This window comes from Lithobates pipiens, unplaced genomic scaffold (assembly GCF_037356315.1).
Source record: "Lithobates pipiens isolate NorthernLeopardFrog02 unplaced genomic scaffold, aLitPip1_a1.2 Scaffold_16, whole genome shotgun sequence".
Taxonomy (NCBI): Eukaryota; Metazoa; Chordata; class Amphibia; order Anura; family Ranidae; genus Lithobates; species Lithobates pipiens.
The window spans coordinates 279,198,942-279,225,618 of record NW_027507748.1 but is presented as its reverse complement, the minus strand read 5'-3'; the positions used below and the strand labels follow the sequence as shown (position 1 = coordinate 279,225,618).

Here is a 26,677-nt window from a genome sequence, read left to right as displayed (position 1 = left end):
CTCTATCAAGCAAAGAAGTCATATCGGAATATGACCTAGAAACGCAAGTCTTCTCTGCGCCAAAGGTCATTTAAAATATCTGTTGTGAAGTGGAACACTGTTCTGTGGTCAGCCAAATCAAAATGTGACATTCTTTTTGGCAACCATGAGTGTCGCATCCTCTGGGCTAAGGAGCAGCGGGACCTTCCAGCTTATTTTCAGCACTCAGTTCAAAAGCCTGCTTCTCTGATGGTATGGGGGTGTGTTAGTTCATATGGAATGGGCAGCTTGCACATCTGGATAGCTTTATAAAATAAAATAAAACAATATCGCACTAGGAAAAATAAAAATAAAAAAGATGCAACCAAAACACCATCAAATATCACTATGGAAACCAGATTTAAAAATATATAATGTTGCGCTAGATATATGTGAGTGTTGTGATGCAATCAAAATTAAAAGTGATTCTAATAAAAAGTGAGTATACATGAATCCTATAAAGAGTCCATGTTAACTATCAAGTGCTGAAACCACATTAAAAGTTGGAAAAGTAAACTCATCTGTATAGTTATTGAGAAAAAATAAAGTGATACAAAAAATGCAAACGTGCAAAAGTCCCAAAAACCATGGGCTGTTTATGCTGATACCACCACGTTTATATTATCCCCTAGCACGAGTGTATACTTGTTTTTATTTTAAACCGTTTTTTTATTATATATTGTCCTTGCTATAATAGCCTTTTGTATTATGGCCATGGTGGCTAATACCCCTGGTCTTACCTTATTTGAATAAATAGCCCTTTTTCATACTGTACATTCATGATTGGAGCCCGTTTTTTTGCCTTCTTTTGCTGATTACGTCCTTCTTTTATTAGGTTAAATTGCACCAGGCAGCATTGGAGCTACAGCTGACTCCGTTTAATGTGTTTCTACGTGCTACTTTGGATTTGTTGCAGGAGAAGGACCCAGCTAACATCTTTAAAGAACCTGTAAATCTAAAGGAAGTAAGCTGTCCATTTTTCCCTAATTGGTAAGGTTCTGTGTATTCACAATTTACAGTTGTTAAATATGTGATTTATTCACCAGGTACCGGACTATATGGATTTTGTTTTACACCCCATGGACTTTTCCACAATGCGGCACAAACTGGAATGCCACCAGTACTCATCCTTTCCAGCTTTTGAAGATGATTTCAACCTAATCATCTCTAACTGCTTGCATTATAATTCTCGGGAGACTGTGTTCCATCAAGCTGCGTTGCGTCTTCACCAGTTAGCTACATCAGTACTTCATAATGCTAGACGTCAGGCAGAAAGCATTGGTTATGACCCACATACCCTGATGCACCTACCTGAGAAGCCCCATGCTGATGACTACTACCGGTTTTCATGGGAAGAAGGTAAGATCTTTTTGCTCAGCACAAAAAAAGGGATATTGCATCTAGAGTACCTTCATTTCTCACGCTATGCCCCTTGTGGACAAGAGCAAATTTTACATTTCTGCTTTGGGCCTGTTTATTTTTATGTAATAAATAGATATATAGATAGCTATAGATGTATCTATATATAGAAATAAAAAAAATCCAGAAGACAAAGCAGCTTTTCTTTTGGTGATATTTTCTTACAAAAAAAATATTATTTTTTGTTTAGTTTTCATTTATTTTTTTTTTTCCCAGTTTCAAATATTTTCTTAATAAAATAAGATTAATGAAAAAAAAAAGAAATCCAAAAACAGTATTTAGGGTTGAATAGAGTTAATTATGTGCTTTAGAAGGGGTAACAAACCAATTTAATTACATTTATTTTTTTAATTATAAGGTTGCTTTAACTGACATCATATGCCGATCAAATGTCTCCTCTTTGATCAATATATTACCGAAACAATGTTCCTACATTGTAATTCATAATTTAAAGTGAGACTCCAGGAAAAACTATTTTTGAATTTTGATTGGTCCAGATAAGTTGCTTCCAATGCTGGTTATTAGGGATGCGCTGATACCAGTTTTTTTTTTAAGAACGAGTACTGATACTTTATACTCGCTGATACCTATTGTACTGATCTGCATCTTTGAATTCGCGCTTCTACAGCTTTCAAAGCTGCAGATCAGTGCGATTTGGACCTCCTGAATGCAAAAAAGTGCAAATGCTTAGCATCAGCATTCAGCACCAATATCGGTATCGGTGAAACGCTACTAGTTATATTGCATCCATATGGCTGCTGGAAAGGCTGAAAATCTTTACTCTTTAAAAGCTTTACTCATGCACAATACTGTCTGTGGTAATCTTCTGGATCAGCTGGTGTTAAATACAGCACTCATACAGTGAAGGATGGTGTCAGTTACTGTCCTCCCTTTTTCTTCTCTTTTCCACTCAAAGTATCTTGTATGCATTTCACAGAATAAAAGGTGTTCTGTGAATGGGAAAGACGACGCTCTGGAGTTTCACTGTTAAGCTTTTGAACAGTGTTGAGGCACGATTCAGAAGCTTCCTGTTGCACAGTTTTTACTGTAGCAATACAGAGTCATGTCCTGCTGGTGGTGATGGTGAAAGAAGAGGTACGGGGTGCACACTTTACAGTGGATATAAAAAGTCTACACACCCCTGTTAAAATGTCAGGTTTCTGTGATGCAAAAAACGAGACAGATAAATCATTTCAGAACTTTTTCCACCTTTTAATGTGACCTATAAACTGTACAACTCAGTTGAACAACAAACTGAAATCTTTTAGGTGAAGAAAAAGTAAAAATTAAAAAATTTAAATAATATGGTTGCATAAAACAAATACCCTTAAACGAATACTTTGTTGAAGCACCTTTTGATTTTATTACAGAACTCAGTCTTTTTGGATATGAGTCTATTAGCATGGCACATCTTGACTTGGCAATATTTGCCCACTCTTCTTTGCAAAAACCCTCCAAACCTGTCAGATTGTGAGGGCATCTCCTGTGCATAGCCCTCTTCAGATAACCCCACAGATTTTCAGGATTCATGTCTGGGCTCTGGCTGTGCCATTCCAAATCTTTAATCTTCTGGCGAAGCCATTCCTTTGTTGATTTGAATGTATACTTTGGGTCGTTGTCGTCATGCTGAAAGATTTGCTTTTCAAGTTCCTCTTCATGTTCCACTTTCTAGCAGAAGCCTGAAAGTTTTGTGTCAATATTGACTGGTATTTGGAACTGTTCCCTCTACCTTGACTAAGGCCCCTGTTCCAGCTGAAGAATGACATCCCCAAAGCATGATACTGACACCACCATGCTTCACTGTGGGTATGGTGTTCTTTTGGTGATGTGCAGTGTTTTTGCACCAAACATATCTTTTGGAATTATGGCCAAAAAGTTCAACTTCAGTTTCATCAGAGCGTAACACATTTTCCCGCATGCTTTTGGGGGACTTCAGATGTGTTTTTGCAAAATTTATCCGGGCTTGGATGTTTTTCGTTGTAAGAAAAGGCTTTCCACTCTTGCCACTCTACCCCGTAGCCCAGATATATGAAGAATATGAGAAATTGTTGTCACATGTACCACACAGCCAGTACTTGCCAGATATTCCTGCAGCTCCTTTAACCACTTCCTGACTGGCGCACAACGATGTACGTCGGCGGAATGGCATGGACAGGCAATTGGGCGTACAGGTATGTCCCTTTAAAATTGGCGCCGTGGCGGTCGGGACCCCCGTGAGTCCGACCACGGGTCCCGCGGACTCTTTCGCCGCGATCCTCTCAGGTGGAGGGTGAACGGGGAGATGGCAATGTAAACAGCATCTCCCCATTTTGCCTAGCAACAAGTGACATTGATCTCTGCTCCCTGTGATTGGAGCAGAGATCAGTGATCTGTAAATCACAGCCACGCCCCCACAGTTAGAAACGCCCCTAGGACGTACTTAACCCCATACACTGCCACCTCCTGGTTAACCCCTTCACTGCCAGTGTCAGTTACACAGAAATCGGTGCATTTGTATAGCACTGATTGCTGTATAAATGACAATGGTCCCAAAAATGTGTCCGATGTGGCCCCCATAATGTCGCAACCACAATAAAAAAAATCTCTGATTGTCGCCATTACTAGTAAAAAAAAAAAAAATATGAATAAAAATGCCATAAAACTATCCCCTATTTTGTAAACGCTATAACTTTTGAGCCAACCATCAATAATTGCTTATTGCGTTTTTTGGGGTTTTTTTTTTTTTTTTTTTTTTACCAAAAATATGTAGAATACGTATCGGCCTAAACTGAGGGAAAATTGACGCTTTTTTTGTTTATAGCGCAAAAATAAAAAACGCAGAGGTGATCATATACCACCAAAAGGAAGTTCTGTTTGTGGGAAAAAAAGAACGTCAATTTTGTTTGGGAGCCACGTCGCAAGACCGCGCAATTGTTAAAGCGACGCAGTGCCGAATCGCAAAAAGTGCTCTGGACTTAAGCCAGCAAAATGGTCTGGGGCTTAAGTGGTTAATTTTGCTGTAGGGCCTCTTGGTAGCCTCCCTGACCAGTTTTCTTCTCGTCTTTTCATCTGTTTTGGAAGGATGTCCAGTTCTTGGTAATGTGACTATTGTGCGATATTTTCTCCACTTGATGACTGTCTTCACCGTGTTCCATTGTGTGTGTATATGTATGTATGTGTATATATGTGTATGTATGTATATATATAGATATAGATATATATATATATATATATATATATATATATAATAAAATCTTTTGTACCTTTCTCCTGACTGATACCTTTTAACAGTGAGATCCCTCTGATGCTTTGGAAGCTTTCTGCAGACCATGGCTTTTGCTGTAGGATGTGACTAAAATTGGCCATACCCCTATAGATCATCTGCAGATTTTCTATGGTTAGATGGAAAAAGTGTAACAGATTTCTCCATGTATGCTAAACTGTGTGGCTGGAGGAATCTTCCACTGGGCCAAGCTTCAGTATCTTGCTAGTCAGCCCTACTGGCTCTTAGCCTAAACCATGCCTACACCCAATGAGAATGTTCAGGTATTGTGAGAGCCAGCAGGGCCGATAAGCAAGATATGGAAGCTTGGGCCAATTGGGAGATTCTTCCATCCACACAGTTCAGTGTAAATGGAGGGATCTGTTCCACTTTTTCCATCTGATCATAGAAAATCTGCAGAAAATCTATAGGTGTTTGGCCAGTCTTAAGCCTCATACACACGGTCGGACTTTGTACAAACTTTCCCGTGGACTTTTGTACAAAGGGCGTGGTCCACAAGTTTGTATTGCATACACACGATCGGACTTTTTGACAACAAACACGAATGTAGTGACGTCACAACGTACTGACGCCACTTCAAAAGAGGACGTTCAATGACTCCAGCGCCACCTTTGGTCAACTTCTGTATTGTAGTCTGATCTTTTGCATTGGTTCTGAGCATGCGTGTTTGTACCTTGTACAAAAGTCCGATGCTTTTGCATACACACGGTCGGACTTTGCTCCATCGGACTTTTGTTGCCAGAAAGTTTGTCCGTTCGCACAGCCAACAAAAGTCCGATGAAAACAGAAAAAGTTTGTCCGATGGAGCGTACACACAGTCGGATGTTGCTCCAAAACAGCTAATTTGCATGTGTGTTAAAAAGTCCGACCGTGTGTACGGGCCTTAAGAAACTGTCTGGGAAAAACCTACTAGAACAGCTGAACATTATTTAGGGTTAATCAGAGGCACTTTAAATGATGGCAGGTATGTACTGACCCCAATTTAACATGAGTTTGAATGTGATTGCTTAAGGCTTCTTTCACACGGCCGATCCGTTCAGGTCCGCCTGTCAGTTTTTCAGGCAGACCCGAACAGATGCTCCATAGAACTCTATGGAGCGTCGGATGTCAGCAGTGACATGTCCGCTGACATCCTACCCGATCCGATCCGTAAAAGTGTGACGGAGGAAAAACCTACTTTTCCATCCGTCATAGGGGAGAGCCGCGCTGTGACAGGTCCGTCCCTGCTCAGTGTGCAGAGACGGACCTGTCATCTTCCTGCTCAGCGGTGATCGACTGAGCGATCCCCCGCTGAGCAAGCGGATGTCCACAGGGTGGACAGTAAGGACCCTTACTCTGAACACCGCTACATCCCCAGTTATAAACTGTACAGTTTATAGGTCACATTAACCCCTTCAGCCCGGAACATATGGCTGTTCAATGACCAAGCCTTTTTTTGCGATTCGGCAAAGCGTCTCCATAACTGACAATAGCGCGGTCGTGCGAAGCTATACCCAAACAAAATCGATGTCCTTTTTTTCCCCATAAATAGAGCTTTTTTTATGGTATTTGATCGCCTCTGCGGGTTTTATTTTTTGCGCTATAAACAAAAGAGCGACAATTTTGAAAAAAACACTATCTTTTACTTTTTGCTATAATATCCCACATCTTTTATCAAAAAACAATTTTTTTCCTCAGTTTAGGCCGATATTTATTCTTCTACATTATTTTGCTAAAAAAAAAAATCGCATGATTGGTTTGCGCAAAAATTAAAGAGTCTACAAAATAAGGAAATATTTATGGCATCTTTATTATTATTTTTTACTAGTAAAGGCAGCAATCTGCAATTTTCTATCGGTACTGTGACATTATGGCGGCCACATCTGACACTTTTGACACATTTTTGAAACCATTACAATTATACAGCGATCAGTGCTATAAAAATGCACTGATTACAGTGTAAATGTCACTGGCAGGGAAGGGGTTAATACTAGGGGGCGATCAAGGGGTTAACCGTGTTTCTAACTTGGGGGGGTGTGACTGTTTTGGAGGAGCGAGAGATCGGTGTTCATACATAGTATGGACATATAATCTATCTCCTCGCCTCTTAAAGAACTTCTCGCCCTGTCACGTGCGATCGTGGGAGCCTGGCGGTCATTGTGCCCGCATTTTCTGTGGGCACGCGCCCCTAGTGGCCAGAAAGCGAAGCAACGTAACATAACGTTGTTTTGCCCAGCCGTGCCATTCTGCGTGGCAGCTGGTCGGCAAGGGGTTAAGGGTGAAAAAAGTTCTGAAATTATTTATCTTTGTCTAATTTTTTTACATCATAGAAACCTGACATTTTAACAGTGATGTATAAACTTTTTATATCCACTGTATATGTACTTTGATTACATTTTTAATCTGTATTTCCTAAATCCTCAACTGCCTCAATATACTGCATGTTATATTTAAACCATTGTCATGAAAGATGGTTTCATTAATTCAGTGTTTGCTGCTCAGCACTTTTTTCTAGTGTTTTTATTTTTTTTATTTTTATAAATCCAGTTAATTTAACATGTAGCAGTTTTGTTTTGTTTTTTCCATCAGATAAAGCTGTAGCTATTATACCAAAGTAATTCCGAAGGATTAGGAACTTCTACCTTTCTATTTGTCATTTTGCAGTGGATGATCTTTTGCTCCCTGAGAACAGAGCTCATATGTCTCCGGAATGTCAGCTTAAGGAACTCCTTGAGAAGCTTGATATTGTTAGCAGCTTTCGAACCAGCGGAGCACGCACAAGGCGCTTGAAACTGCTGAGAAAGGAAATAAATCTTTTGCGGCAAAGACTGGCATCACGTAGCAAAGACCTGAATGATGCATGTTCTGGTAAAGTACTGTTAAGCAGTAACTGAATAAAAAATACTGTGTAACAAGATGTTGTGGTGTGCAGCGCAGTGATTTTTGCATGCAGTGAACTTGAAGAATTTACAGAGACACAATTGCTGTGTATGCAATTAAGTGGCAATAACGTTTGACATTAAAGAGAAAAAAAATTACAGTTGCAAGCATTGAGGCAATACATCAGGGGCAGTATAATCCTTAAACTGCAGGAGTGGTGAATGAATACCCAAGTACCAAGGAAGCTTAGTGTGATAATATCTAAGTGCTTCTATTTTAGGGATCCAGGAAATGAAAAAGTCAGATGCAGCACTCAGCTTTCCAGTTTAGTCCCCTACATGTTCTCTGATCACGCACCAGTGTCCACACCACCATCTGAATGCATTTTACTGTCTTTACTTTTTGTTCTTAAACATCATCTTTATGTTGATTTATCATTGTAGATGGAAAAGTTACCAACCCTCCTATGCTGGAGCCAACAGACCCCGCTCTTCCACTGCAAAATGTAACTGCTCATGAGCATCCTCCTACACTGCAACCCATGACCCAGAGTCCTGTCCACAAACAAGGGAAGAATATTTCTCATGTGAAAACGCGAGGCTCTCCTGTGCAGAATAAAAGAAGAAGGGCAGCTGTGCATAAATCCTGGAAGAAGAAAAAGACTGCCCCAGAAAACAACCATCGGTCTTTAAGTGGAAATGAAAGTGATGAAGAAAGAACCACAGAATATCCAGCTCTTGGTATCATGTTTTAGAATTTTATCAAATTTCCTAATACGTGTACATGCTGTAGCTAGATAACCTAAATCCAAAGAAGCTTAGATCGTTAAGATCAAGTTATTATTTTGGAATGTGACGTGTTGCTTTTAATTCTTTTAGGCTGCATTCACAGCTGAGCTTAGCGTCTTTTGAGTATTTTTCCGATGTTTTTTTTTTTAGCGTTTTGCGTGTTTTTATACAGCATTTTTGAGCTATGGCATTTTTTTTATAAGCAAATAGCGAAAACTATCATCTGTGGCATCATTTTTTTCTAGGTTTTTCAGCTATTTTTGATTTTTTTCCATCAGCTTTTTTCTTTTTTTATTATTATTCATTTTTTTTATTTATTTGTTTGTGTAAGAGTTTATTATTTATTTTTTTATTTTTGGTAGGGTTAGGGTGGTAATACTACTACTACTAATAATAACCATAATAAATGAATAACTAAATGTAAAATAAACAAAAAATATTTACAATAAATGAATACTATGTAATAATAAATAACCCCTAACCTTAACAACTAACCCTTAAAAAAAAAAATCATAAATAACTAAACACCCCAACACAAAGTAAATATATATATATATATATACCGGTATATATATATATATAATATGTGTGTATGTGTATGTGTGTGTATATATATATATATATATATATATATATATATATATATTGGTTCAGGTTTGGGTGTTTATTATTATTTATGATTTTTTTTTTTTTTTTTTTGCGTAGGGAGTTGGGTGGTAGTGGCAGGGGAGGGAGAGGGGGAAAAAAGGGGGGCAGGGTGGGGGAAGTCAAGGAATACATAAATGGATTAAGGTAAAAAAAAACTTGAGCCTTTAAAACCACTTTAAACATACAAACAGAAGATTGCAAGCTTTCTTCTTCCAGACTATGCCAGCCATCATCCTTGATTTCTCTTCCCAGCTGTACAGATATTTTAAATGTTACTGGTTAAACTATGTCTTAATATGCAATGATGGTGCTGAAGTATTTACCTATAAGCAACTCTGGCTCTCCATTTTCCCAATCCTTAATAGTTGCTTCCTATTTACAGCTGTGGTAAGGGACTAGATTCACGAGAGTCAGAGGCAACCAAATATAAATTTGGCCGCAAGCTGTAAATTAAGATAACATTTTTAAATGACCTTTTATTATGCAGTAAAAATGCTAAATATGTTTTAATATCTGTTTTTTATACTTTTACAGAAGTTGCCAATGGGTTTAGAACACATACAGAAAGTGGTTTAGATTCTGACAGCAGCTCTGAGCTTTATAGGGAGCCAACTTTATATTCCAATGGGTAGGTGATAGCCTTTGGTTTCTCAGCTTGTAATACTGTGTACACGAGCACATAATAAATCCTCTCTTTTGAACTTTATAGGAAAATGACTCCTCTTGGAAAACCTGCCCTCTCACATCTGCCTCTGCTTGGAGCTATGAATGGTGATTATGCGAATCGAGGTGAGGAGATTCTAGGACTTCTGCTGTTTTGTGCAGTTTATTGCAAGGTCTGCCATTTATGTTTAATTATAGTACTGTTTGACTGTTACCATGATAGAATTTGGAAATTATATTGATGGTGATCAAAGTATTAGAAAAACAGCTGTTACCAGGGAACAGAGGTTGGATTTCATAATCATGAGAGAAAAACAATATCATATTGAAATCTAGTTTCAACACCAGGCTCCTCCCCTAATATTGCCTCTTTAGCTCGTTCACTGTACTCTTCTAATTCTACAGTCAGTTACTAAATGGGGCTCCCTTCTAGGGATACTTTAGAACCATACATAGGGTGGTCTCAGCCAGGTTTAATCGTATGGGGAGAAGGTTTAAAATTGAACTCCAGGTGTACATAAAGAAATATGTAATGTCACCTCTGATTTTCTTTAGAGAAATGTGTGCAATGGCACAGCTAAGGGGGTGGGCTATAGGTAGCACAAATGTGGGATCATTTATTTGTAATGGGGTGGTAGTAGCAGTCTGACCATCTCTGGTAGCGTGTCTGCAGCCTCTGACCATCTCTTGCAGCATGCCTGTAGTTCCTGACCATCTCTTGTAGCATGTCCATAGTCTCTGAACTTTGTGGTGTTACATTTGTTGCATATTATATGAGACTCTGAATGATGTCATGAGCTGTAGAGGAGGCCCACATTTTTTTTTTAAATTGACCACCCTGTTTTAGAGTAAAAGTGACTAAAATATTAAGTGACTCTCCATTTTGTGAATTATTTAAGATGATTGGGTCCTGGGAGTTAATCAACAGAAAAATATTGTTATGACCAGAGTTTCCATCTTTAAGCAAGATTCATAACAGGTCCTTGTGCTCCAAGACCCAGACAAAGATGGGTGATTGTATCTTCCTGCCAGTTATTCGGAGGGAGACATTTGTTAATTTATATCTAGCAATAGGGTACACCACTATTGAAGTCTTTACTACATAGCATTTTCTTAGCACATGTACTGCATCTGTCTTTGCAGAAAGCCTCTTGATGTCCTTTGATAGTTCCGTAGAACTGAAGCCTCTCCAGTTAGTATGGGCTAAGTGTCGTGGATACCCTTCCTACCCTGCCTTGGTATGTGACAATCTTCAATTAAGGAATATTATAGCTGTTGGAACAAGGTTAATTGCCTAGGATTTACCTCCTGTGTTCTATTATGCAGATCATTGATCCAAATATGCCAAGGGAGGGTTTACTGCACAATGGCATACCTATTCCTGTTCCACCTATGGATGTTCTTAAGCTTGGGGATCAGCGACGACTTGAGAATGTTGGGCAACAACTCTTTCTAGTTTTATTTTTTGACAACAAAAGAACGTGGTGAGTCAAACGATCTTTTAATTTCTCTTAGCATGTCTTGCATACTCTTGCGGGCTCTTGTGCATTGTTATTCATTCATTTTGAAAGGCACTCCAATCTACCTTCAATACATTGTAGTGCACCATAGCTCATGATGTGGTGCTCTGCAAAATAAAGTGCAGAGTATACATTTTCTTGTTCAGTTATTGTTCTGTATATATTGATATAGTTCAGCCGTGTGGGTCTTCTAAAGATATGTGAAGGGTCCTTCCAGAGCCACTATTTAAACCTATTTAGACAATCTATTTCCAGAGGAAACAAGGGGCATTATACTAGATTTATTAGAGGTAAATGGGGAGAAATTTAGCTCCCTGAATATTTAATGGTATCCCAGAATGAACTTGAGAGGGTTGTATGGTCATGGGTCATAGGTGTGTTGGTAACCAGAGTAAAGAAGAGACAGCAATATGATCACCTTCATTTGTGTCAAGAAGGATCCAGATAGGAGTTTCTTGGGTAGCATGGAGTACAGTAATGCTAATGGAGCAATGTGTGCTACTTCATAGCACCTTAGTGATAGTGTAATTCCCATGCTGCCATTTAACTTATGGCAATATTTACCCTGAGTTGTGTAGCTCTTCAGATACATTTCAGTATTATGTATTGCAGAGCTTGAAGACAAACCTGACAATACTCAAATGGTAAAGAAGTTTGGGGAGAGAGGTCATATTGATTGCATTGAGTTGTCCAAACCAGAATCACATTTATTTTCACTGGGCTGCCTAACATAGCGTGTCTTAACACAATAATGCATTGTGCGTTGCAGTTCAATGTTTTATAGATTGAAGGAGCTTTTCCTGTTTAGTTTTTCGCATTGTTTAAAAAAATAGGATTAATGCTCTATTTACACTTGTATATTTCTTTGCAGCAAAACTTGCGCATTTTGCTGCATGAAAATGCATTTTAGGTATAAATTCCTATCCCTAATTCTTTCATTTGTGACTGTTATGTGTGCTTTCAGAACAGCCTGTGTTCTTTCCACCCCACTTTTACCTTAGAAACATACAATAGACTTTGTAGGCACTGAGATACACATAGTTAAAAGTTAAACATCCTTTATTTTACAAATACGTTTGTAAAAAAAAAGAATAAACACACATTTCTGAAATAAATCACAATATGAATATTGCCTGACAGACATAGGCCACACCACCAAATACACGAAAAATATATCCTGTATGGTAGTGAGAGCATCCAAGGTGTAGCAATTAACAATGTTCCATCAGGCTTGGTGTAGGTTGGTATGGCATGATGTAGCTCTACATGTTACACGCATCAGTGCTTCTTCAGCAGCTTAGGCATATATTAATATATCCAAAATAGTTGAGGTCAACCAGTAAAAACACACAAGGATGTCCAGGAGACAGCAGAAACTTAGGAATATGTCACCAATCACTAAAATAGTCTGTAGGGATAAGGGTATTGATTAACCAAGGCCCACCAGCAATTAGTACACCAAGAAATGGAAAACAAAGGGTAAGTGGGCTAGTTTAGCAGTACAGGTCCTATGTATTAACCAGAACCTAGATAGATCTGAAACTCCCTATCCCTTACTGGCTACAGTAGTTAGATAGCTACAAGAAATCACAGTTTGACAAGGACATCCACCTAATAAGTCCACCTCAAGGTAAAATATTGCTGGTTCCGCCACTCCATAGTGGTCTATGGAGCGGCAGATGTCCTTCTCAAACGGTGATTTCATGCAGCTATCCAATTACTATAGCCATTAAGGCATAGGGAGTTTCAGACCTATCTAGGGTCTGGTTAATACATAGGACCTGTACTGCTAAACTACCCCATTTAACATTTGCCATTTCTTGATGTGTACTAACTATTGATGGGCCTTGGTAATCCATATCCGTATCCCTACGGACTATTTTAGTGATTGGTGACAAATTCCAGTTTCCGCTGTCTCCTGGACATCCTTGTGTGTTTTTACTGGTTGACCTCAACTATTTTGGATATATTATTATATGTCTAAGCTCCTGAAGAAGCGCTGATGCGCGTAACATATAGAGCTACATCATGCCATACCAACCTACACCAAGCTTGATGGAACATTCTTAATTGCTACACTTTGTGCTCCTACGACCATTCAGGATATATTTTTGATGTAATTGGTGGTGTGATTTTACTTTTTTTTGTAATAGGATTTTTAGAACAGCTTACCTGTAAAATCCTTTTCTTTTGAAGTACATCACGGGACACAAAGCCATAGTAATTACTATGTGGGTTATAGTCCACCTTCAGGTGCTGGACACTTGCACACCCTAAACAGGAAGTTGCTTCCCTATATAACCTCTCCCATACCGGGAGCGTCTCAGTTTTGTAGCAAAGCAATACATGTGTATACTAGAAAGAGGGGCGAGACCTCTGTGTCCCATGATGTACTTCAAAAGAAAAGGATTTTACAGGTAAGCTGTTACAAAAATCCTATTTCTCTTTCATTCATTGACGGACATAGCTCCTTTAATTCTTGACCTTAGGGTTATCACTCCACTTCAGGAGAGGACTAGGCAGAACATGTAGCACATGTAAAAACAGCAAGACTGCACAGCACTGCCCAGGTGGTGGTCCCTCTGGCTATAACCCCACACCCTGCTTCCTGCGGCTCAGTTTTTTTCTGCGCAGAGTGCAGGCCGAGGGGATTCCAGTAATTCTGATTGCCCCAGATTGGCCTCAGTGTCTTTGGTACGCCGACCTAGTATGACTGGTGGTGTTCCTTGGCGGCTACCGCTGCGAGAGAACCTTCGGGCGCAAGGTCCGATACTTCATCCTGCTTTACCATCGCTGGTTTTAATGGCATGGCTGTTAAAAACCAGGTGCTAAAGGACCGAGGTTTGTCAGACTCGTTAATTTCCATTATGCTGAGGGCGTGGAAGTCTTAGATCTCCATGTGTGAGGAGATAGGGTGGCGTCCGCGCACTTAGGGTCCTGTTGTTTTTGCAGCGAGGAGTGGTGTCTTTTTCCAACGCCCCTTGGCGACGAACTCATTGGTGAGTACCTTTGTGCAAGGGGTTTGACACATAGTCCCTCCGGTTTGACCATTGCTACCTCCGTGGGATCTGAATCTGGTGCTATAGGCGCTTCAGAAACCGCTGTTTGAGAACATTAGGGATATTCCCTTGTTAACACTCTCTTGGAAAGTAGTTTTTCTAGAGGCTATTACATCTGCCAGGAGGGTTTTTGAGTTGGCGGCCTTGTCATGCAAGTCTCCCTACCTGGTCATCTACAAGGATAAGGCGGGGCTACGTCCACAGCCCTCTTTCCTTCCGAAGGTGGTTTCGGCATTCCATCTAAATGAGGACATTGTGTTACCTTCCTTATGTCCTAAGCCGACACCCCCAAAAGAGGTTGCCTTACATTCCCTGGACGTGGTCTGGGCTTTACGGGTGTATCTGTTTGCTACGGCTCCCTTCCGCAAGTCAGTCTCTGTTTGTCTCGGTGGCTGGTCCGAAAAAAGGTCTGGCGGTCTCGTCATCCACCATTTCTCGGTGGATCAGACAGATCGTGGTTAAGGCCTATGCCTTAAAGGGGCGGTGCCCCCTTTTCCTGTCACGGCTCATTCCACCAGAGCAATTGGGACCTCCTGGGCTTTCTGACATCAAGCACCTGTCACCCAGGTGTGTAAGGCGCTGACATGGTCGTCCATTCAAACTTTGACTAAATTCTACAAAGTTGACATAAGCGCATCTTTGGATGCTTGCTTTGGCCGCAAGGTTTTGCAGGCGGCTGTGTAAGGTTGCAATTACACTTTCTTTAAGTTACTAGTTTGTTGTAAACACATCTTTTGATGCACAAATTGGCCGCTGGTTTTGATGGTGGCCGTTTAAGATGGCGACTCCTCTGTTAAGGTGTTCCCTTTGTTGTGGGTGAAGTTATGTTTTGCTGTTTCCACCCTTCGTTTTTTGACACTGCTTGGGGACGTCCCTAAGGTCGGTCAATGAACCAAAGAGAAAATTTAATTTTTGTACTCACCGTAAAATCCTTTTCTCTGAAGTTCATTGACAGACACAGCGCCTACCCCTTCTATTTATGTTTGTACTGCTTTCTGACGAACTGAGCTTCAGGAAGCAGGGTGAGGGGTTATAGCCAGAGGGACCACCCCCTGGGCGGTGCTGTGCAGTCTTGCTGTTTTTTTCATGTGTTACATATTCTGCCTAGTCCTCTCCTGAAGTGGCATGATAACCCTAAGGTCAAGATTTAAAGGAGCTGTGTCCGTCAATGAACTTCTGAGAAAAGGATTTTACGGTGAGTACAAAAAACAATTTTTCTATAATCGTACATCACGGGACACAGAGACATAGTAATTACTATGTGGGATGTCCCAGAGCAATGCCAACTGAGGGGAGGGAGACACAACAAATGTAGGGCACCATGACATCAGAGGACTTATACTGCTGCCTGCAGTACACTGTGCCCAAAGGTGACATCCTCATGTCTTTTTACATCTACCTGATAGAATCTGGTAAATGTATGAATTGAAGACCAAGTTGCAGCCTTGCAGATTTGAGCCATGGAGGTTTGCTGATGCACTGCCCACGAAGCACTAACAGCCTTAGAGGAGTGTGTTTTGATTTGAGAGGGTAGAAACGACCTCTTTAAACCATAAGCTAGAACGATTACTTGTTGAGTCCATTTAGGCCGCGTACACACGCGGGGACTGTTCGCTCAACTTTGTCCGCTGAACAGTGTTTCGGCGGACAGTCCGCTCGTGTGTGGGCTTCAGCGGACAGTCTGACGAACAAAGTTTTTCGGAAATTCCGAAAAACTGTCCGCTGAAACTTGGTTTGAGCGGACAGTCCGCCCGTGTGTAGGCTTGTTCGTCAAACTAAGTCTCGCGCATGCTCAGAAAGAATTTACACGCCGAAGGTTGCATTGCAGTGTATAGGACGTCGTTTTCTAGTCCCGTCGTACGTGCCGTTCACGTCATCGCGCACGGTTTCCGCGGACTGTTCGTTCGTCGTGTGTGGGCAAGTCCGTCCATGCTAATTTTGAGCGGACTGTCCGCTGAAACTGTTTGACGAACAAAGTTGAGCGAACAGTCCCCGCATGTGTACGCGGCCTCAGAATATTAGATTTCCATGCTGCCTGTCCTCTTTTAGGACTTTCAGGCAATCCGAACAAAACATCCGTTTCCCCAATCAGAGCAGTCGTATTGAAGTAGACTGCTCTCACCACATCAAGAGAATGTAGTGATTTTTCTTCCATAGAACATGTTCTGGGAAAAAATGAAAATAGAACAATATCATGATTTAGATAAAAACCTGATACTACCTTTGGTAAAAAGTTAGGGTGAGGCCGCAATACTACCTTATCCTTGTGAACAATAATATGGCTCTTTACGTGAAAAAGCAGCCAATTCTGATACCCTTCTTGCAGCAGATATGGTTACCAGAAAAAATAGTTTCCTTGTCAAAAAAGGACCAAGGGAATATGTTGTATCGGTATAAAAGGTTACGAATCAAAGAAAGCGAAGCAAGTGGTCGTTTAAATAATACGATAAGGCAGAGAGCTGTCCTTAGAATCACTCAGGGCCAGCTTTATATTTCACCCCATCTGCAGAAAGTCAAGGATTCTACCTCTGACCTCTGATTTCCTGGGGTGCAACCCCTGGTTTCACACCAGGAGACATGCTTCCCCGACTCCATAATATATAATTATGCAGGCCGGCTCCCTTGCATTAACCAAGATAGAAACCGCTGAACCGGACAGCCCACGTTTCTTCAGAGTGTGGGTCTCAATAGCCAAACCGTTAAATTTATTGTTTGTAAAGTAGGATGGAATACCGGACCTTGCAAAAGAAGGTCTGGCCATGGCAGTAGGGTCCATGGGTCCCCTACTGTCATCTTTACGATCTCTGCATAGCAAGATTTCCTGGGCCCACCTGGGGGCCACAATAATCACCAACTTCCCTACCTGCTTGATCCTGCGAAGAAGTCGTGGACGCAAGCAGAATAGGAAGGAATGCATTAATCAGCGACAACCAATTCCACGGGAATAGCAAGGCATCTGTTCCGCATGCTAGCGGATCCTTTGTTTTTGACACAAAGTTGACTATTTCTTTTTTGAATCTGGACGTAAACAGATCTATGTCTGGGATCCCCCATCTTTGACATATTGACAGAAAGATAGGGTGAAGGAACCATTCGGAAACCACTGCTGGCGACTCAAGTAGTCCGCCTGCCAATTTTCTATTCCTAGAATGAAGACCACAGATAGGCAAAGTACATTGTTTTCTGCCCAAGATAGGCTATGATTCACCTTTCTCTGGGCCACACAATTTCTTGTGCCCCCTTGGTGATTAAATATAGGCCATTGCTGTGGCATAGTCGGATTGAATCCTGGCGGGACAATACCGTAAACTGAGCGTTCAGGCCCTCAGAACCAAGTGCTCTGCCTGAATTTCTAGAATGATAATGGGCAAGGCCATTTCTGATCTGGGCCACTTCCGTGGTAACTGAAGGAAAGATTTTCCCCTTTGCAGATTTTTGGATATTAACCATAAACTGAAGCTTTGTTGTACCCAGCCGACAGCACCTGGTATTTTCAGGTGGTCCATCTGGGTACTAACCAGGCCCGACCCTGCTTAGCCTCCAAGATCAGACAAGATCGGGCGCTTTCAGGGTGATGTGGCCGTAAGGCTTTTGAGTCAGACACATTGGGAATCTAGAGCTTGAGCCCTTTGTTCCAAGCCAATAGGATACTGTTTTGCAGCAGTCTCGAATGATAACTGAGCATAAGGAACAGTCTCGCCACCATCTTTCCCAACAACCTCATGCAAGGTTGAATAGAAGAATTCATCTTGCTTCGACCACCTAAATCAGTTCCTTTTATGGAGCTGATCTTTGCCTGGAGCAAGAATACCGCTTTTCTGGGTGTACCTAGGATCAGATCCAAGTATTTTAACCTTTTTCATGGATTTAGAGAAGATTTCTCTTAGGTTGACAATCCGACTTAGCTATTCCAGGTAGTTGAATGTGGTGACCATACTTTGGTCTAAGCGGGCTGGACTATCAGGAACAGATCGTCTAGGTAAACCATAATCGTTATAAATTTTCTTTAAACACACTACCGCATTGGAGGACGTCAACGCCGTGCTAAGCCCGCCCCCACCTTGCGTCGTGCCCCTCTTCCCCTCAAAAGCGTATTCCCGCACAAGCACGGGCCTCCGATCTGACGGGATCGGCTTGTTTGTGAGGGAGGGAGGAATGGCGTGGAGGAGACCTGGAAGCCGCCGCTGAGTAGGGGCGGTGAAAGAAAAACGGCATTGCCAATCGTTTTTAGTTATAGTATACTCGGCCTCATGAAGAGGGGAAGTGTTCAGCCCAGGTGGGGGTGTCTGAAGGAAGCAAAACCCCCAAAACTTACCGAAGGTCTGCCTGCTAGCCGGAGGAAAAAAAAGTCTGTTGCTTCTGTGACACAGCGTGATCTCTGGGGAAAGCATGAGAAGGTACGTGCTCCATACAGCCCCCAGTGGTGACACTTAGGCATGACAACATTTACTTAAAAAGAGACATTTCATAAGAAAATTAAAGTCCTTAGAAAACTCCACTTACCTTTCCTGCCTCAGGGTTTTCTGTGGTAAATCCAACAGACCCAATATTCACCCTTCAGGGTGGGTTTCGTTAACAAACCTTCAGGAGCCATGGAACCCACAATCCTGGACCTGTACTAGCACCCCGCCAGTAAAACTTTATGGCCTTAATACCAGTATACCTCCCGGTATGGGAGGGGTTATATAGAGAGGCAACTTCCTGTTTAGGGTGTGCCAGTGTCCAGCACCTGAAGGTGGACTATAACCCACATAGTAATTACTATGGCTCTGTGTCCCGTGATGTAAGATTAAAGAAAGACGTTTAACTTTTCACCATGTGTATCTCAGTGCAGACAAAGTCCATTGTATGATTCTAAGGTAGTATTTTACCTGTATAGAAGACAGCTAGGAGCCAGAAATCTTGCTGATTGATAGGGGATCAAACACTTATTTCACTCATTAAAATGCAAATCAATTTATACTTTTTTGATAGCATTTTTCTGGATATTTTAGTTAAAACTGTTAAAATAAACCTACCATTAAAATGATAGACTGATCATTTCTTTGTCAGTGCAACGTACAAAAACAGCATGTATGCTGTGCAGTGTGTGACGTCAGATCCCTGCTTCCTAAAGATCAGAAATGCTGGGTAAATGGTACACTTTGGTTGTAGAAAAGATAGTGCTGCAGATAAACAAGAACAACTTATGTAAGAAGATTAAGAGTTTGCAACCACTTTTAAATTGTTCTTTTTATAGCTAATATGGTATTATTTGTCTTGGCTTTAGGCAGTGGCTTCCCAGTGACAAGCTTTTACCTTTGGGAGTTGATGATACCGTTGACAAGCTGAAAATGCTGGAAGGCCGAAAGCCAAGCATTCGCAAGTCTGTACAGGTGGCCTATGATCGAGCTATGACCCATTTGAATCGTGTTGGGGGTAGAAACCCATTTATTACCACAAACTACCTATACTAATCCCTTTTTAAATCCGTAATGGAAGATATTGTTGCACTTTCCAACAGTAGATTATATTCTGAATCTTGGTAGTAATTTTTGAATTGTACTGTTTGAAGTTCTTCATCTTACTGCCTAAGAAGACAATAAGCATTTAAGATAGTGAGCGTTATATCTGTTGATTGTGCCAAATCGAACTGATCCAAGCATGTTGTTTTAAACCCTACACCCACATATGGGAAACAAAATAGAGGTTTTTATATTTTTTTCACTTGTGTGCTATTGGTATGAATTAGAAAATGACCAATATGTGTAATTTGATTTGCTTTGATTTTAGCTTTTAAACATAACATAAAAGATCTACCCACTTCATAAGCCAAATAATTAGTGTATTTTGAGTCATAGAGATAATTTGGTTTATTTCTGTTTTGGGAACTATATAATAACATTTAAAGAGTTATGGCTGGTTCCAACGAACTAAAAGTAATATCTTATTAAAAACAAAAATTATTAAATGTAATTGATACTTTTATATATTAGTAATAATGTTTAAAGATTATATCTAAATTATAATTGTGAAATTAATACAGAGTTTTCAGAGGTTTGTGTCCTGTGGTTTTGCTGAGTATTTAGAAAGATCATTTATCAATATCACAAAGTTTTAGTGGCTTCAACTCCAAAAATACCAGTCTTGTGTGGTGGAAAGACTTTTTTGAAATCATTAGGCCACCACAAACGCATATTTTAGTAGTGGATACTTGCTGCTAGGTTTAATCAACCATTATTTCTTGGGGGAGGCTATTGGTTCTCAGCTTCACCTACCATTACAGGATGTTCTCACATTTCCCGTTAATATTTATTATTTAAGAATTAAGATTTTTTTCAGGGTCTCTGAAACTTGTCGCGCTAAAGGAGTGAGACTTCCTGGCTGTGGTGGTACAGTTCGGGATCTCCAGCAAAGAGCCTTCAGAAATAGAATCCCCAAAAGAAAGATAAACAAGTTGGTAAATGAACTCGCCAGCAATACTATACCATATACCAAATATCAGTTTTGGGTAGACTGTTTAAACCAGATTTATTTACGTCCTATGCGGTGTTAGGTATATTTGTAATGGGGGGGAGGCAGTTTAGAGCCTAGTTTGTGCATGGTCTTGTAGTTGGTTTACAGCTACCTGATTTAAACTGAGTCTTGTGTATGTGCCATGTAAGGTTCTCTGCCATATACATAGCAGTTCCGTTTCTAGCAAACCAAGAAGCAGTTTGCATAAAAACAGAAATTGAGTGCAATAAAATTGACCTTTCTGTCTTTTAAACATATGTCTATTTTCATAACTGTATAAATATCTTTGGAAGATAAAATGCAGGCAACATGGCTTTTGTGGTATTTCAGCTTTTTAGGGATTCAGTGTACAGCCTTTGTTTATTTTAATCCATTTAAATTCTTCTTTAATGCAGATCTGTGACATGGTATAGAACAGGGGTCTCCAAACTTACTGTTCTTCAGACTTAAGGGGGGCCGGATTGTGGCCATTGGGAGTAGAAAGGGTCCTGACATCAGTGGGAATAAACAATGCCCCATCTTTAGTATCGGTGGGGGGAACTGTGCCCCATTGTTGGTGTCATTGGGAGGTATTGTGCCCCATCATTGGTGCCTTTGGGCCCCATTGTTGATGTCATTGGGAGGAGTTGTGTCTCATCGTTGGTCTCATTGGGAAGCATTCTGCCCCTTTATTGGTGTCAGTGGGGGGAAATTGTGCCCCATTGTTGGTATCAGTGGATGTAAATAGTGCCCCATGGGCCAGATAAAAGTAAGCAAAGGGCCACATCTGGCACCCAGGCCACAGTTTGGAGACCACTGTATACATACTATAGAAGACCTAATTACCAGGCTTTGGCAATCATCTTTATGCACATAACTGCTGTCTATTATTAATTCCATAGGATCAAGCAAACATATTTGTGTCATTTTTAGTTGGGGAGAAGTGGTGGGAGGGGACCTTTTTCATTGACCAATTCCTAAAAGAATAAAATTGCTTGTCTGTCTTGTTCATTGAAAGACACAGACACAGACTACTGCTACCTACAGGAGGATTTTGCCACTGGCAAACAAAAACAGTGTCCAACCAATATAATCCCTCCCATTCCCAGCATGCCTCAGGATTTTTTTTGCTAGTGTCCTAGGAGAATGGATGTCTTTTCTGTACTGCTTCTGTACTCAACTTTTTCCTGCTTGAGTTGGCCTCTATACATAGCTATCTGTATCCTCAGTAATTTTGGAGGTAGTACCTGAACCCAATCCAGTGCACCTAGCCTGAAATGTGTCCTTGGGGCACTGGACTCCTCATTTAGGTGCTTTCCAGACCTCAGTGTACTGTGTTAGCCATTGAGCACTTTCCAGGTCCAGAGCCGTGAAACAGCCCCTGGTGTGGCCCAGTCTCCACAAAGACTCACTTTTTAAGTAAGCAACTCCAGAGCCGCCACAGCTTCACTATCAAGACTGGGTGTTCTTATGCCTATTTTTTGTTTGTTCATTTACCGCACAAAGGGTTAATTCTAAAGAAATGTGTGATGGTCATCTTAGTTTAGGGGAGTGTCTCCTACGCTTCTGTTCCCATCATTTAGTGTGAAGTAGCAGCTTCTCACTACTGCTCCTAATCCCAGTCGGATTTGGTACTCCACCTGATCGGACTCCTGGTGGATGCATGGGCTCTCTCAGATATTCAAGATATTGTGTCCCAACTGTTCCTGACGGTTTTTTTCACGTTTTTGTTTTTGGGGGGGTTCCCTTTTTTGAAAGTGTCTAAATCATTCTGTATGCTGAATGGGACCTAAATCCTATGTTCCTAAATTAACTGTAAGAAATGAAATTGTACAATACTCTAAGAGCACTAAATATTAAATACCTCAATGTCCCAAAGTAAAGCTTCTAGTCGATGCACTGTAATTGAAAAATCTATGCTTCTTTTGTTTATGCCTCAAAACGTAACGGGCATTTTTAAGCTCCATTTGTTTTTAGCTTCAAAGGGAAAGAAGCAAATCATGTCTGTGAGAACGTTATCTTTTTTTATTTTATTTTTTATTACAATTGTAAATTTAGCCCCATACATGCCTTAGAGTAGCCCTTAAAAATTTACTTAGACACTGCTTTTATCTATCCATGTACTTTTTATTCTGTTCCTGTGCGTGTTATTTTTTTCTGTTCATTCAAACTAAAGTTTATCTGTAAAGAAGGACTCTAGAGTTCTGCTACCTTTGCATTTCCAGATCCCTCTCCCCAATCTCTACTAGATTGCTGAGAAACTGTTAATGAAATTGACTCACTTTTCACGTAATAATGTATTTTCTGCCCTAGTGATGTCGTCATGTCCCTCAAAATAATGTGCTACTTCCGGGTCCTCGGGATGTCTACATCTCACATCCATGCAGGGAAACTGCGCTATATTTCCTGCAGTGCCTGGGGAAATGGTGGTGGTGGCGGCAACCGTGTGTGTGGGCGGAGCTTGGGCTGAGCAGGCCTGTCATTGGAAAATTCATCAGCAGTGGGCAGTTCAGACTGGGTGTCTGAGACTCCTGGGTCTTCCCACTTCAGTGAGCAGGGACGTGGTTACGTGCTCGCTTGCTGGAACAGAACTGCAGTTGGGAAGTTACAAGACCAGTCGCCGGGGCAATAGAGGGCATAGCCACCACCAGTCTTTCAAAGAGGATATCGCAAGGAATGAAGCCTGTGATTGATAAAACGCACCTTTGTTTTCTCTTAGATTAAAGACAGAGGAAAGAAATGGACTATGTATCTGCTCGAGGTAGTAAAGCATGTGCAACAACAGCGGAAACAGTTTCTGCCTGGAGTTCAGCTTTAAATGTCCACAAATAAAAAGTAGACCATTTTGAAATGATGGCTTCAGGGCTTGGAAAAGACTGTGCACCAAAAACAGAGAATTTATTACATATTTGTCTTCATAATTCCTATATCCTAATTAAACTCGTCCAGCTTTTAATAAGTGGTTAGTCCTTAAAATTTAGCATTTGCACCATCTGAAAAGCCTATATATTATCAATGCACAAATGAGAACATATTTTAGTTTGCAACAACAAAGTGTGTACAGAAAAATAAAAAAATTAACTAAAATGTTTCTATAAATAAAAGCTTTCTCATCCATATGTTAATTGTATGCATCCCATATATATATATATATATATATATATATATATATATATATATATATATATATATATATATATATATATATATATTACATAGAAAAGCTCTTGGATTTACTGCCCAGACCAGTGATGGCAAACCTTGGCACTCCAGATGTTTTGGAACTACATTTCCCATGATGCTCAACTGCACTGCAGAGTGTTTGAGCATCATGGGAAATGTAGTTCCAAAACATCAGGGGTGCCAAGGTTCGCCATCACTGGCCCAGACCATAAGTAGACTTTCAAAGTGCATATGTATCTCTGATAGGATCAATGACTTCACAGACATAAATGATCAAATAAAATCTAAAACTTTATTCAAAATACATAAAAATAATAGTGTAAATCAGTCTTGCTGATGTGCTGGTAAATCAGTAAGTCAGCACTTGTGGTATTTACAGAGATTAGGAATAGTGCTTATATTTATAAAAATTGTAAGTGTCTGTAAAGGTTTCACTCCCCTCCGGCAGTAAAATGGTTAGGTACCCAATCAAAGATTGAGGCTAGGATCACACTTGTGCGATCGTATTGCTGTGCAGATCACATGCGATGTCTGTGCAATGCGAATTCAGGCATAAAAACTATATGGCTGAAATCGCATCGCATTTGCACCAAAATCATGCAGGACCCTTTTTTTGGTCCACGCGGGAATCGGATAGGTGTTCACACCTTCGCGATCCAAATTGCTGCACTATTTCACAGTTCACACTTCAATCTGTGAACCGATCTGGAGGTTTTATTAACTTTACTTTGACACCTGCAGCGGTTTGCAGATGTGAATGTGAACCGCCGGCGATTCAGGTGCCATTGCGGGAACCCACACATGATTTCCCACATCGCATCAGTGTGAACTCAGCCTGAAAAATCTTTTTTTCTCTCTGTTTTGCAGCAGTCATGTTATCAAAATCTCAGTCTTTAGTTCAGGAGTCCTTGAGCCTGTGGGTGGTACCAAAAAGACACAGCGTTTCATGCTGCTGTAATGCTATACAATCACAAAACAGCAAGGCTCCCATGTCAGTAAATTGAAAAGAACTGCCTACAGCTTTTGAAGTGTGTTTTTCACACACACACACAAGAGAGGATGCCCTGCCACGGCTTTGATAAAATACATAACTGCAGCATGCAACTACACTCAGCAGGTAGGGATCCCGCAGGTAGCATAGTCACACTCTACTAGGAAGACAAACAAGCTGGCAGTTACAACAGTTTTTTTTTCACTTCTCCGTAAATATTTTTAAAAGACGATTTGCACATGGAGTGTAATGAAAGGTTTAGCAAGCCAAAGATTTTTTTTTTTTTTTTTTTTCGAGTTTACAGAAACTTTAGGTGTGTTACCAGTGGAATTTCATTAAAGTGTAAGTTCACCCTAACAATAAAATCCCTGCATCTACAGACATCCACGATCTAACACTAACCTATCTAGCCCTATACAGAAGAAATCCCTTATACCATATTTTGCACTCCATTAGATGCACCTAGGTTTTAGAGAAAGAGAAAAAAAAATATTTGAACCAAATGGTGTACTAAAATATTTAATAAAATATAACAGAATAATATTTCTACACTGACAACCAATGTAAGGGGGCACCCTAAACGGATCCCTAATGTAACTGGGACATTTACACTGACCTCAACACAACAGGAGTATCTACATTAACCACCAATGTACAGTCAGGTCCATAAATATTGGGACATTGACACAGTTCTAATATTTTTGGCTCTATACACCACCACAATGGATTTGAAATGAAACAAACAAGGTATGCTTTAACGGCAGACTTTCAGCTTTAATTTGAGGGTATTAACATCCAAATCAGGTGAACGGTGTAGGAATTACAACAGTTTCTATATATGCCTCCCACTTTTTAAGGGACCAAAAGTAATGGGACAAATGGCTGCTCAGCTGTTCCATGACCAGGTGTGTGTTATTCCCTCATGTATCCCATTTACAAGGAGCAGATAAAAGGTCAAGCATTCATTTCAAGTGAGCTATTTGCATCTGTTGCTGTCAACTCTCAATATGAGATCCAAAGAGCTGTCACAATCAGTGAAGCAAGCCATCATTAGGCTGAAAAAAACAAATATAGATAGCAAAAACATTAGGTGTGGCCAAATCAACTGTTTGAAACATCCTTAAAAAGAAAGAACACACTGGTGAGCTCAGCAACACCAAAAGACCCGAAAGACCATGGAAAACAACTGTGGTGGGTGACCAAAGAATTATTTCCCTGGTGAAGAAAACACCCTTCACAACAGTTGGCTAGATCAAGAACACTCTCCAGGAGGTAGGTATATGTGTGTCAAAGTCAACTATCAAGAGAAGACTTCACCAGAGTGAATACAGAGGGTTCACCACAAGATGTAAAACATTGGTGCGCCTCAAAAACAGGAAGGCCAGATTAGAGTTTGCCAAACAACATCTAAAAAAGCCTTCACAGTTCTGGAACAACATCCTATGGACATATGAGACCAAGATCAACTTTTACCAAAGTGATGGGAAGAGAAGAGTATGGAGAAGGAAAGGAACTGCTTATGATCCAAAGCATACCATCAGTGAAGCATGGCGGTGGTAGTGTCATGGCATAGGCATGTATGGCTGCCAATGGAACTGGTTCTCTTGTATGTATTGATGATGTGATTGCTAACAAAAACAGCAGGATGAATTCTGAAGTGTTTCGGGCAATATTATCTGCATATATATTCAGCAAAATGCTTCAGAACTCATTGGACAGCGCTTCACAGTGCAGATGGACAATGACCCGAAGCATACTGCAAAAGCAACCAAAGAGTTTAAGGGAAAGAAGTG

At 40.5% G+C, this 26,677-nt stretch overlaps 1 protein-coding gene and 1 pseudogene across 2 annotated transcripts in view; one reads left to right on the top strand and one right to left on the bottom strand.

Moving 5' to 3' along the window:
* BRPF3 (bromodomain and PHD finger containing 3) overlaps positions 1-20,256 on the top strand; it is a 75,584-nt gene extending 55,328 nt beyond the window's left edge. For both annotated transcript variants that reach the window (XM_077481489.1, XM_077481488.1), the window contains exons 5-13: positions 854-982; positions 1,065-1,377; positions 7,343-7,546; positions 8,002-8,298; positions 9,529-9,622; positions 9,704-9,783; positions 10,801-10,895; positions 10,984-11,141; positions 19,506-20,256. In XM_077481489.1, the coding sequence (XP_077337615.1) occupies positions 854-982; positions 1,065-1,377; positions 7,343-7,546; positions 8,002-8,298; positions 9,529-9,622; positions 9,704-9,783; positions 10,801-10,895; positions 10,984-11,141; positions 19,506-19,692 (1,557 nt within the window). In that variant the 3' untranslated portion in view covers positions 19,693-20,256. The remainder of the gene's footprint in view (positions 1-853; positions 983-1,064; positions 1,378-7,342; positions 7,547-8,001; positions 8,299-9,528; positions 9,623-9,703; positions 9,784-10,800; positions 10,896-10,983; positions 11,142-19,505) is intronic.
* On the bottom strand, positions 17,709-17,824 carry LOC143985462 (5S ribosomal RNA; annotated as a pseudogene).
* Positions 20,257-26,677: the final 6,421 nt, after the last annotated feature.